Source organism: Narcine bancroftii, chromosome 3 (genome assembly GCF_036971445.1).
Source record: "Narcine bancroftii isolate sNarBan1 chromosome 3, sNarBan1.hap1, whole genome shotgun sequence".
Classification (NCBI taxonomy): domain Eukaryota; kingdom Metazoa; phylum Chordata; class Chondrichthyes; order Torpediniformes; family Narcinidae; genus Narcine; species Narcine bancroftii.
In genome coordinates, this window is record NC_091471.1 from 236,586,498 (window position 1) to 236,598,605 (window position 12,108).

Sequence of the window (12,108 nt, forward strand, 5' to 3'; positions counted from 1 at the left end):
CCAGACCAGCAGTGAGGTAATCGACCTCCTAGGGAAGGAGAACGGGTTGTCATGTAGGATGGCATTAGTAGCAGTACAGGGTAGGGAGCTGGTGGCATGTAGTGCCTCCAAAAGGACCTCACCACTGGGAGACGGGCATTCCTTTTGACTTGAGGGCCAAGGATTGCCCTCCAGATCATGCCATTCTCCATTTCCATCTGCATTCCTGCAGGAGCTGCAGCTGGTGTTCATGCTTGTGGCTATCCCCTCAGTCAGGAAATATTGGTGTAACTCCTCACTCATGAATGAGGACTCCCAATCATTGTGAATGTAACTGGGGTATCCAAACAAGGTGAAGAGGTTGCGGAGGGCTTTAATGTCCATGGGTGTGGTGATATCCGGGCAGGGGATGGCGAATGGGAAACGTGAAGACTCGTTTCCGATATTCAGGGCAGTACAGTTTCTTATTCATGGATGGAAGGGGGCCCTTGAAGACCCAACTGAGATGTTCAAAGGGGCGAATGGCCTTGATCAGCTGAGCTTTCTCCAGCCAGTAGAAGTGCGGCTTGCACTCCGCACAGACCGAGCAGTTACAGGTCAATTCCCTGATCTTCTCCACTGAATAGTGGAGGTTGTGGGCCCTCAAAAAGTGGTAGAGCCTGGTGACACTGGGATGACAGAGGCTTTCATGGAGAGCTTGGAGGCGATCTCCCTGTGCTCTGGCACAGGTTCCCCAGGACAGGGCATCGGGTGGCTCAGTAGGTAGACAGTTCGATTCTCCACCTCATGATCTTGTCATTTTTAATCTTCCCTCATTGTTTAATTATTAAACATAAATGTGACGGCTCTCTGGTCCATCAGCAAGGTGAAGGGTCTGCCAGCCAAATAGTGGTGCACAGCTTCTACTATAGCCTGGGCCTCCTTCTCGATAGCCATGTGACTGAGTTCAGGACCTTGGAGGGTCCTGGAAAAGAATGGCATGGGCCTGCCTGCTTGGTTCAGCGTGGTGGCCAGGGTGAAGTCGGAGGCATTGCTCTTCACTTGGAAAGGGATGGATTCATCAACGGCATGCCTTGACAACCTCATCCTTAATGCTCTCGTAGGCCTTGTGGGACTCCAACAATGGGGGAAACATGATGGTTTTCACCAGGGGATGGGGATTGGGGATCCATTGGGTATAATAAGAGAAGAACCCCAGGCACTTTTTCAAGGCCTTGAGGTTTTGAGGCAGTGGGAGTTCAAGAAAGGGATGCATGCACTCAGGGTTGGGGGCAATGACACCATGCTCCACAACGTACCCCAGTTTTGCCAGACACAAGGTGAACACTTTTTCTGGTTGTATGCTAAGTTCAGAGTTGTAACTGAGGTGTGGAACTTCCACAGGTTTGCGTCATGATCTTCCTGGTGATGGCCGCAGATGGTGGCATTATCCAAGTATAGATATGTGGCTTTTAACTTATTGTCATCCACCATGCAGTCCATCTCCCGTTAAAACATAAACACCCCATTCATGAGGTTAAATGGGACCTGCAGGAAATGGTAGAGGTGGCTGTTGGCCTCAAATGCCGTGTATGGGAGTCACGTGATGGAGTAGTGGCTGGTAGGAGAATACCAGCCTCTCCAGAAAAGAAGAAATAAAGTGAAGAAAATACAAAGTTCAAGAAACACAAAACATAACAAATAAAAGATAAAGTTGTGGAGAAAAAAAAAGAAAATGGCACCCAAGAAGGAAAAAGTAAAAACAACGGGAAAAAAAGAAGAAAAGATGCCGGAAGAGAAACGAGAAAGCCTTACCTGCATGAAGAAACAGGGAACCGTCAAGGAGACAAGAGCCCACTCCCCAAGGTTGGTGGCGACCCCGCAGAGTCACGATCTCCTGACTGCTGGACTGCAAAAATGGCTCTCTGAGCCAAACAGAAGCGCACAATGCACACGCTAAGGAAAAAGAAAACACTGACGGGAGGGGGGGCCCAGCTGAGGAATGAGCTAACACAGCGCGACCAGCTGAGGGATGCCCGACATCAGGGCTCTCATCTGGAAGAAGAATAACGATAAGGTAATAAACATCATGGCAATCACCAGACTTGATAACCCCACATTGATGTCATTCAATTTAAATTTAGTCATACACCGCGGTAACAGGCCCTTCTGGCCCATGAGCCCATGCCACCCAATTACACACAATTAATATAACAGTAACAATAAGTTTTTTAATTTCTGTATTTGTACAGTTTTTCTTTGTTAATCATTTGGTATTTGAGAGTAATTTTATGGCTCTCTCGTTCCCTGGTTGTTTGCTAATTATTGTTTAACTTCTGGTGACTCCGTAGTTTTCATTGAAGTTCATTATTTTTTCATTAGTTATTTCATTTGTTAGCGCAATGTCTTTACAGCGCAAGCGATCAGTTCTGGGGTTGGAATCCTGTGCTGTCCATAAGGAGTTTGTACATTCTCCTTGTGTCTGCGAGGGTTTTCCCTGAGGGCTTTCTCTGAGGGTGCTTGTTTCCTTCCACAGTTCTAAATGTACTAGGGTGGTAGGTTAATGGGTGTAAATTGGGCGGCAGGAGTTCATGGGCTGAAATGGCTTGTTACCATGCTGTATGTCTAAATTTTTTTACAAATGTAAATTCAAAGTGGAAAGAGAAGAGAAGAAGAGAGGATTGAAACCATTCCTGCAGTCTGTTATTGCTTTCCTATTGTTGCAGATAAGGATGAATGTCTGTCTAACCAATGTGGATCTAATGCAGCCTGCCACAACACCATGGGGAGCTTTTACTGCACTTGTAATAAAGGATTTTACTCAGATTCTGGAGACCACAAGTTCACTGATCCAACGAAGTCTATCTGCAAAGGTGAGTCCACCTAGAAACAAGACCTGCCTTCTCAGACGCAAAATGTAGCCACTTTTCTGCAACCATCATCTCAGCCTCAACAGCCGTATCTTCTCAACCATGTGAATGTCAAAGGGGTGTTCACTGTGGAGGGGGTGGTATCAGGAGAAGGGTTCATGGGTCATGCTGGGGTCTCATGGGGATGGGCGGTAGAGGGCTGAAATCACTTGGGGATGTTCAGAGTTCGAGCTGTGCTGGGGTGATGATGGGGTGATGATGGCTGTAGAGAACCTGAGGAACACCATGTCATTTCACAGTATTGGAATCTCTGGGCATGGACCTGGATGGAGACATTTCTCTGTTTGGCAGAGTGGGCAACACAATGAGGGAAGGCCTGTTCTACCCGGCTGTCCATGAGTGAAGTGCCATGCGGGCGTGTGTTGCCTGTTCCAGATACTGCAGTGTATTTCTACTCCTGCTGTGTGCATTGCAGCAGATCCCCAGATAACAAAGTGGTGCAGCCAACAGATGCGCTACCTCCTAGCTCCACCAATTCGAGTTCAACCCTGACTGCCAATGCTGTTTCTGTGGAGTTTGCACAGTCTCCGTAACCATGTGTGGTTCTCCCATTTGGAGAATGAGAGAATCTGGGGGAGTTGATGGGGATATGGGGTTTACATGGAATACTATAACACAGGAATGGGCCCTTCAGCCCATCCATCTGTGCTGAACACAATAGCCCTCAGATACACCACTGGCAACACCCCATACCCCTCACTGTCCACCCACTGACCACACCCCTGTGCCCCCACTGTAACCCCCACTGACAACATTCCCATGACCCCCCCTCACCCCCGTAACCCTCACTGACCATTTCTCTCCACCAGATTGTGCTCTTGTGTTCAGTGGCAGGGCTGTGACCAGATTCCCTGCCATATTCCTGATGTTGTCCTCCATCTCCCATCTCTGCCACCCCAGCAACAAAATGGTCATCCACAAATAATAGCTCTAATAGACTGTTTCTTGCTTCTGTTTGTCGAGGCAGATTATGACGAATGTTATACCATCCCAACAATTTGTGGTAAAAATTCCAACTGCTTCAATACCAAGGGAAGCTTCATCTGTGTCTGTCAGAAAGGATTTTCTCAGCCATCAGGAGTGGTGAACTTTACTGGATATGGCAGTCATTGTGAAGGTGGGTGCCCATTCCTGTCACACCTGCAACTGCTGTGTAGTTTTGGTCTTGCTGCTGAACTGTGACAGGAAAGTATTGTGAAGACTGAAGGTAACTTGCTCCAGCCACCATCTGTGCCTTCAGTGTGGCAGGTATCCTGTGTTCTGGGAGTCTGGCCCCTGGTCTCTAAATCCAACCAACATTGATCCTTCCCCTTCATCTCCACCCTTCACCAACCCCCCCCCCCCCCCCACCCTGTAACCCACACTTTCCCTCCCTTTGTTCTGCCCTAGTGTTGCTTTATTGGAAGGAGGTATTTAAGGCAGCTTTTCTACTTCTTTCCTCCTTCTACCACTGGTCATCCTCTCCGGCCAGTAGGATTCCCAGAGCGCAGGTTGAACTGATGACAGAGGGATGAATTTCTGAAATGGCATCCATATGCTTAGCTCACCCAGAGCATGGTCCAAGTAAACCCCTTCAGTCCCAGTGATTTTCATGATGAATGGAAACCTGACAGTGCTAGTTAACTATGACAGAGACTCTGACATGTTGGAGGGAGTGGGTGAGGGGGTTGGGGAGCTTGTTGTGCTCCATCTGCATTTCATGGCCTCTTTTACTGCTCATGTCATGACGTTCTGTCACGCCCTGTCTTGTGTTTGACAAAATGGCAACTCTCTTTCTTACCATAGACAGTTGTCGAATTTCATGTAAATGTAGTATTACATGACAATAATGAAACCTTTACCTTTGATAATTCCAGGACGTAATGCAGAGATCTGGATAACTGGTCACATGATGCTGGTTTTCATGCTGTTTTAGCACTGAGCATTTTGTCAATGAGAGTAACCAGAATCAGAATTTATTGCCATGAAATTTGTGTTTTGTGGCAGTTTCACCGTAAAAATTGCTGCATACAACTTAAATAAATAAAATGGATAAATTACTGCAAAGGAAGAGAAAATGTGAGGCCATGTCTGGGATTCATTGTTCATTCAGGAATCTGATGGCAGAGGGGAAGAAGCTGTCCTTGTGCTGCTGGGTGCTTGTCTTCAGGCTCCTGTACCTTTTCCCTGATGGTAGCAGAGTGAAGAGGGCACGGCCTGGGCGGTGTGGGTCCTTGAGGATAGAGGCTGCTTTCTTGAAACACCGCCTCATATAGATGTCCACAATGGAGTGGTCTGGTACCCACAATGGCACTGACAGAGCATTAGCACCTCTATACCAACTTCCCTGTGCATTGTCACCTTGTCATGGTGGAGAAGCTTATGTGGTCCTGAGATCCCAAGAGCGATACCATCTGGAGCTATGCTCCTGGTAGAGCCATCCATGGTGGTAAGGTTGAGGGTGAATTCCCTGACAAAGAACAATCCAACCAAGACCTCAACGGTGGATGAAGTTACTCTGAACTTGACATCTGTGAAGGTGGATGAAGGCTGCAACAAATCCATCAGCTGCAAGAGTCATGGTTTCTAGGCCATTGGAACTAGTTGGTTGATTTGTGAAGTCTCATGTGTTTTGTGGAGTGCATTACATTAAACAAGTACACATACAGGCATCTTCACTCTGTGTAAAATGGAACGAATGCCATCATCCTCAAACTCAAAGCATAGCCATGACTACCAGACAGGAATGCAGCCAGTCAGAATGATCTCCATAGTACAACTGTAGAAATGTGCAAGTCTTTGGTGATGGACCAAATCTCCTCAAACTCCTCAGGAAGAAGAGCCGCTGGCGAGCCTTCTTCACGATTGCATTGACATGAAGCTCCCAGGACAGATCTTCAGAGATGTTGACATCCAGGAATTTGAAATTCTTAACCCTTTCCACTGCTGACCCCCTCAAAGAGGATGGGTCTGATCTTCCCCCTCCTGGGATCTACTATCAGTTCCTCAGTTTTGCTAATGTTGAGTGCAAGGTTGTTGTTGTAGCATCACTCAACAAGTCAATCTTTCTCCCTCCTGTACGCCTCCTCGTTTTCCGTCTGTGATTCTGCCAACGACCATAGTGTCATCAGTAAATTTGTAGATAGCATTGGAATTGAGCCTGGCCACAGTCGTGGGTGCAAGGCCAGTAGAGCAGTGGGCTAAGTTCGCAACCTTGAGGTGCACCTGTGTTGATTGTCAGTGAGGAGGAGACATTTCTAATCTAAAATATACAAATTTAGTCTCAGTAGTAGGGTGCCTATAACTTGTTGCAAAACACAGCTGGTTTCACTGGTGTCTTTAAGGAAAACATTCTGGTTAATTTGCATAAATTGTTCTTTGGATGCCTACAATTCATGTCCAACTGCCTCCAAATGAACCAATTAACTGCTCAATGGTAACCAGCAGATGGGTGTAAGTAGGATAAATGGGAATAAATCATCTACAAGTCTTTCATACCTTCAGATATTCTCTTTGTCTTAATAGTCTCTTGTCCACAGACCCTGCAACTTAAAACAAACTAGTTTTCCTCCTTCCCAGCACTGACAACTTCCTTCTGATTCTCTGCCCATCCTGTTCATTGTTGTCAGCTGTTTCACTTTTATTACAAGTATCTACAATATTTTTGATTATCAAAACCATAGAGGCTTCAAATTTGCAGCTTGTGCAGAGCCACAGTTTACACAAGTGAAACAGCAGGTAATCTTGGTCTGTTTCAAACCCGCAACCTTCAGAATCAGAAGCAGCTTTGCAACCACTGGGCCACAGCTGACATGCAATATTGCAAAATAACTGCACGAGTTCCTCCTTCAACCACCACAGAGTGCTTTGAAGGATATAGAAGACACACGACAGTGGTAAAATGGGGCTGAAAGGAGTGGTGTCAGCTAAAAAGCCTTCTTTAGAAGGTTCCTCTTTGGAAAGATGGCCTTGACCCAAGGTATTGATTGGGTAGCATTTGAATGTTAGAGGCAAGTTGTGCAAAGGGAGACACTCTGTCTGAAACAGTTTGGTTTGGACAAACCCTCATTTTGGGCTGTTTCCAGATGCCCAACAAGGATAAACATTGCTATCCCATCCATGCTGCCAAAACCTGTCAGAACTTGTTTGTTTTGTTGAGATTATTTTGCATTCCATGAAACCCATATATTAGATATTATTCACATATTTATCACATTAAAACAGGCTCCTTGGATCAAGGCAACACCATCCCTCAAGGCTATTCTATCCCATCAATCATATTCCTCCATGTAGCTTGTTCTCTCCCTCAACGGCCCGATTCTCCTGACCTCCTCCTTCATGAGGACTCATTTACAGCAGCCAACTTGCTGTTGAGATGTAAAAGGAGACCGAGTTGGGGATTCCCCACATAAAAAGCACTGAAAGTTAGGATTAAATCTGGGTTTCCTGCACAAAATTCCAGGGAAGATGAACTCCTGTCAGTTTAATCTCTTCACACGCACATCCCGTGAATTGACATGGCAGCCTTCATTGCACACCTGATGTCCCCAGTGTATTAAGTAGGATCATGCTTCTGCAAATTATTCCAGGTGCAGTCTCGCCAGGGTACTCTATAATCGGATGGTGCGGTTATTGCATCACGGTTACAGTGCCAGCAGCTGTGGTTCGATTCCGCACTGTCTGTAAGGAGTTTGTACATTCTCCCTGTATACTATGGGTTTTCTTCAAAACCTACAGGGGTTCTAGGTGAATTGGGTAGCATGGGCTGTATGTCTACATTTAAAAATTAAAAATTTGAAGTCAGACATTTAAAACCCCTCCTGCTACCGACCTATTATTTCCACCAAAGTGGAAGACCACCTATTTTCTCCATGCCCTTGCCCATTCACTGAACCAGTCTACATACCCCCTAAAAGCCTCATCAGAGAGCAGTGCTAAAAACCTCGAGGCAGCCTTCAGGCTGGTTAGTTATTTCTCCACTCTTCCTTGAATGAGAGCTGCTTTGGGTATGCCATTGTGGAGACAATGCTTCGGAACAGACTGAAGGGCTTTAGGCTCATAGCCTTGTCGCCTGAGTGCACTGGGAGCCTGTTTCCACCTCCAGTGCTGCTCCAAGTGATGTATTCACTCCCTCCACACCATCCTTCACTCCCTCTGACAACTTCTTCTGTCCTGCTCTGACCTATCAGCCAGCATTTTGGACCCAAATGCTTTTCATTATTCATTTTTCAAATGCTTGGTTTTCATTATTCATTTTTCAAATGCTTGGTTTTCATTATTCATTTTTCAGATGCTTGGTTTTCATTATTCATATGCCCACCAACTTTTCCCTCTGGATTCTGCCCAGTGTTCTGCCAGATGTTGCTGCCTCAGCATTTTCATATTGCACAGAGATGGAAACTAGGTTTAAAGAAGAAAAAGTGGGGATTGATGTCGAAATTGTAATTGAAACAAATCTGTGTGTTTATTGAATTGTTCATTGCCAAGTGACACAGTTGAGTGACCTGCAGAAGTTGCTGTAATCGGTGATAGTATGATCAGTATCAAATCTTTGCTGCAGATGTGGATGAATGCCTTCTCAGCCCGTGTGAATCCTCAACAACCTGTAGCAATGTGGTGGGGAGTTATACCTGTGCCTGTAACCCTGGCTTTATTTCATCATCTGGAGGGAGCAGGCTGCACCACGGAGATGTCTGCCTCGGTAAGTGCTTTACACTTTGTCCCTCCTCCTTTTGTGGGACTCAGCAGTGGAACATGGACACGAATGCAGGTGAGTTGCCAGCCTTGCTCACCCTGTGCACATGCCATTGCCCAATGCAGAGTGTTGCATGCACTTTGCTGAACATCTGCTCACCGTTGTGAAACCAGAAATATTACCCATAACAACGTGGATTTCAGCATTGTCTTGAAAGCAGGAAAATGTTGCAAGATGCACGAGAGTTCTCAACAAAATTTGTCATCCACTTTAATTGGGAGGTATTAGGTTAGGTGACTGACAGCTGGGTCAAGGTTCATGCCTACCATGCAATTGTAGAAATACAACTGGATGAAACAGCATTCTCCAGTCCTTGGTGTAAAAACATGCAAACACATATATACACACCACACATATTTACAAATGATTTATTCACAGTTCAGTAAAAGACCTAAAATCCAGACTGCTCAGGGATTGGGTTGGTCTGGATTTTCGGATTTTCCAGATTCTCAGGCAGTACTTTTACATTCCAATTTAAGGAGGAATAAATAAATAGTTTATTCATTAGCAAATACAGCACGCTTCATTTATCAAAGTGAGCAGTTGTAAATAAAATTAATGTGAACATGATATAAATTATTTTCTCTACAAAAAATGTGTAATGTTAAAATTGTTTAAAAATGAACACTGTAAAAGGAAAATCCAGTATACAAATGAATTTCTCTGTGATCAGACAACCTGTGTTAAGTGTGTTTGCTTGTTGCGGCTGTGTATCTGTGGCACCTACATACGCTCACAGACAAAAGGTCGCTACATTCCAAAAGTTTGTGTCTGGATTCTCGGGTGGTCCAGAATTTTGACATCCAGGTTTTTGGACTTCTATGTACATAGATAAAAATATATAAATATTGTTTAATAAATAAGAGAATCTCGGAGGGAGCATTGTCACTGCTCATGGGAAGAAACTGTTCCTCAGCCTGGTAGTTCTGGCTCTGATACTCCTGTATCTCTTCCCTGATGGAAGTAGCTAGAAGGAGCTGTGTGTAGGATGGAAGGGATCTAAGTTTTGCAAGCCCTCCCGAGAGATCATGTTGATTTTATATTTATTTTTCTGTTACATAGAAACATAGAAACATAGAAGATAGGAGCAGGAGTAGGTCATTCGACCCTTCGAGCCTGCTCCGCCATTCAACGAGATCATGGCTGATCTTAAAGTTTAGTACCCCATCCCCGCCTTCTCTCCGTAACCTTTAATACCCTTATACTGAAGAAAGATATCTAATTCCCTCTTAAATATATTTAATGAACCTGCCTCTACTGCCCTCTGTGGCAATGAATTCCACAGATTCACCCCCCTCTGGGTAAAGAAATTCCTCCTCATCTCGGTCCTAAATGGTTTGCCTATTATCCTCAAACCATGGGCCCGGGTTCTGGATTTTCCCATCATTGGAAACATCCCATCTGCATCCATTCTGTCCAGTCCTGCCAGAATTTTATATGTCTCTGTGAGATCCCCTCTCAATCTTCTAAACTCCAGTGAGTACAATCCCAATTTGCGCAATCTTTCCTCATAAGTCATTCCTGCCATTCCAGGTATCAGCCTGGTGAATCACCTCTGCTCTCCCTCCATTGCAAGAACATCCTTCCTTAGATAAGGTGACCAAAACTGCACACAATACTCCAGGTGTGGTCTCACCAAGGCCCTGTACAGCTGCAGTAAGGTATCCTTGTTCCTATACTCAAACCCTCTTGATATGAAGGCCAACATACCATTTGCCTTTTTAACCGCCTGCTGTACCTCCATGCTCGCCTTCAGAGACTGGTATACAAGTACCCCTAGGTCTCTCTGCACTTCCTCATCTCCTAATCTATTGCCATTCAAATAGTAATCTGCCCTCCAGTTTGTATTACCAAAGTGGATAACCTCACATTTATCCACATTGTAGTGCAATTGCCATGTATCTGCCCAGTCCCTCAATTTATCCAAATCACACTGGAGCTTCCTGACCCCCTCTTCCGTGCACACAACCCCTCCTAGCTTAGTGTCATCTGCAAATTTGGAGATATTACATCAAATCCCCTCATCCAGATCATTAATGTAAATTGTGAACAGCTGGGGTCCCAGTACAGATCCCTGTGGCACCCCACTGGTCACCGCCTGCCATTCAGAAAATGAGCCGTTTATCCCAACTCTCTGTCTTCTACCTGCCAGCCAGTTCTCAATCCATATCAATACTTTGCCCCCAATCCCATGAGCCTTGATTTTGTAAGCCAGTCATTTATGCGGGACCTTATCGAAGGCCTTTTGGAAGTCCAGGTACACCACATCCACTGGCTCTCCCCCATCTATTTTACCTGTCACCATCTCAAAGAATTCCAATAGATTTGTCAAGCACGATTTACCTTTTATAAATCCATGTTGACTCCGTCCGATCCCTTCTCTGCTAGTCATATGCTCTGCTATTACATCCTTAATAATGGATTCCATCATTTTGCCCACTACTGAAGTAAGGCTCACCGGCCTATAATTCCCCGCTTTTCCTCTTCCCCCTTTTTTAAATAGTGGGGTAACATTAGCTACCCTCCAATCCATGGGTACTGATCCTGAGTCTATCGAATTCTGGAAAATAATTCTTAAAGCATCTGCTATCTGAATGGCCACTTCCTTAAGTACCCGAGGATGTAGATTATCAGGCCCTTGGGATTTATCTGCCTTCAATCCCATCAATTTCCCCAAGACCATGTCCTTAGAGATACTGATTTCTTTCAGTTCCTCCCTTGCATTAGTCTCCATGTTTCCCAACATCCTTGGGAGGTTATTTGTATCCTCTCTTGTAAAAACAGAACTAAAGTAAGAATTTAATTGGTCTGCCATTTCCTTATTCCCCATTATATATTCCCCTGATTCCGACTGCAAGGGACCTACTCTGGATTTCACCAATCTTTTCCTCTTGACATATTTATAAAAGCTTTTGCAGTCGGTTTTTATATTTGCCGCAAGCTTATTTTCGTAATTTATTTTTGCTCTCTTGATTAATCCCTTTGTCCTCCTTTGGTGCATCTTGAACTGCTCCCAGTCTTCGGTTGTGGTACTTTTTTTGGCCAATTGATATGCTCTCTCTTTGGACCTAATGCTGTCTCTAATTTCCCTTGTTATCCACAGTTGAGTCACCTTTTTTGGTTTATTTTTATGCCAAACCGGTATAAACGCTTTTTGCAATTTCTCCATTAGATCTGTGAATGCTTTCCATTGTCTATCCACAGTTAACTCCCCCATAAACACCACCCAATCAATCTTACTCAACTCCCGTCTCATACCATCATAAGTCCCTTTATTTAAATTCAGGACCTTAGTCTCGGTTTTAATTTCATCACTCTCCATGTCGAGTGAGAATTCGATCATATTGTGATCGCTCCTACCCAAAGGGCCTCGTACAACAAGATTGTTGATTAGCCCCTTATCATTGCATAATACCCAATCTAAAATGGCCTGCTCCCAAGTTGGTTCCTCGACATAATGGTCTAATTAACCGTCCCGTAAACATT

The 12,108-nt window shown here is 44.9% G+C and overlaps 1 protein-coding gene across 3 annotated transcripts in view; it reads left to right on the forward strand.

The window, feature by feature from the left end:
• The window catches only part of LOC138758345 (adhesion G protein-coupled receptor E2-like), a 110,512-nt gene that overhangs the window by 54,858 nt on the left and 43,546 nt on the right, over nucleotides 1-12,108 (forward strand). For all 3 annotated transcript variants that reach the window (XM_069927128.1, XM_069927129.1, XM_069927130.1), the window contains 3 exons: nucleotides 2,685-2,831; nucleotides 3,856-4,005; nucleotides 8,428-8,568. In XM_069927128.1, the coding sequence (XP_069783229.1) occupies nucleotides 2,685-2,831; nucleotides 3,856-4,005; nucleotides 8,428-8,568 (438 nt within the window). The remainder of the gene's footprint in view (nucleotides 1-2,684; nucleotides 2,832-3,855; nucleotides 4,006-8,427; nucleotides 8,569-12,108) is intronic.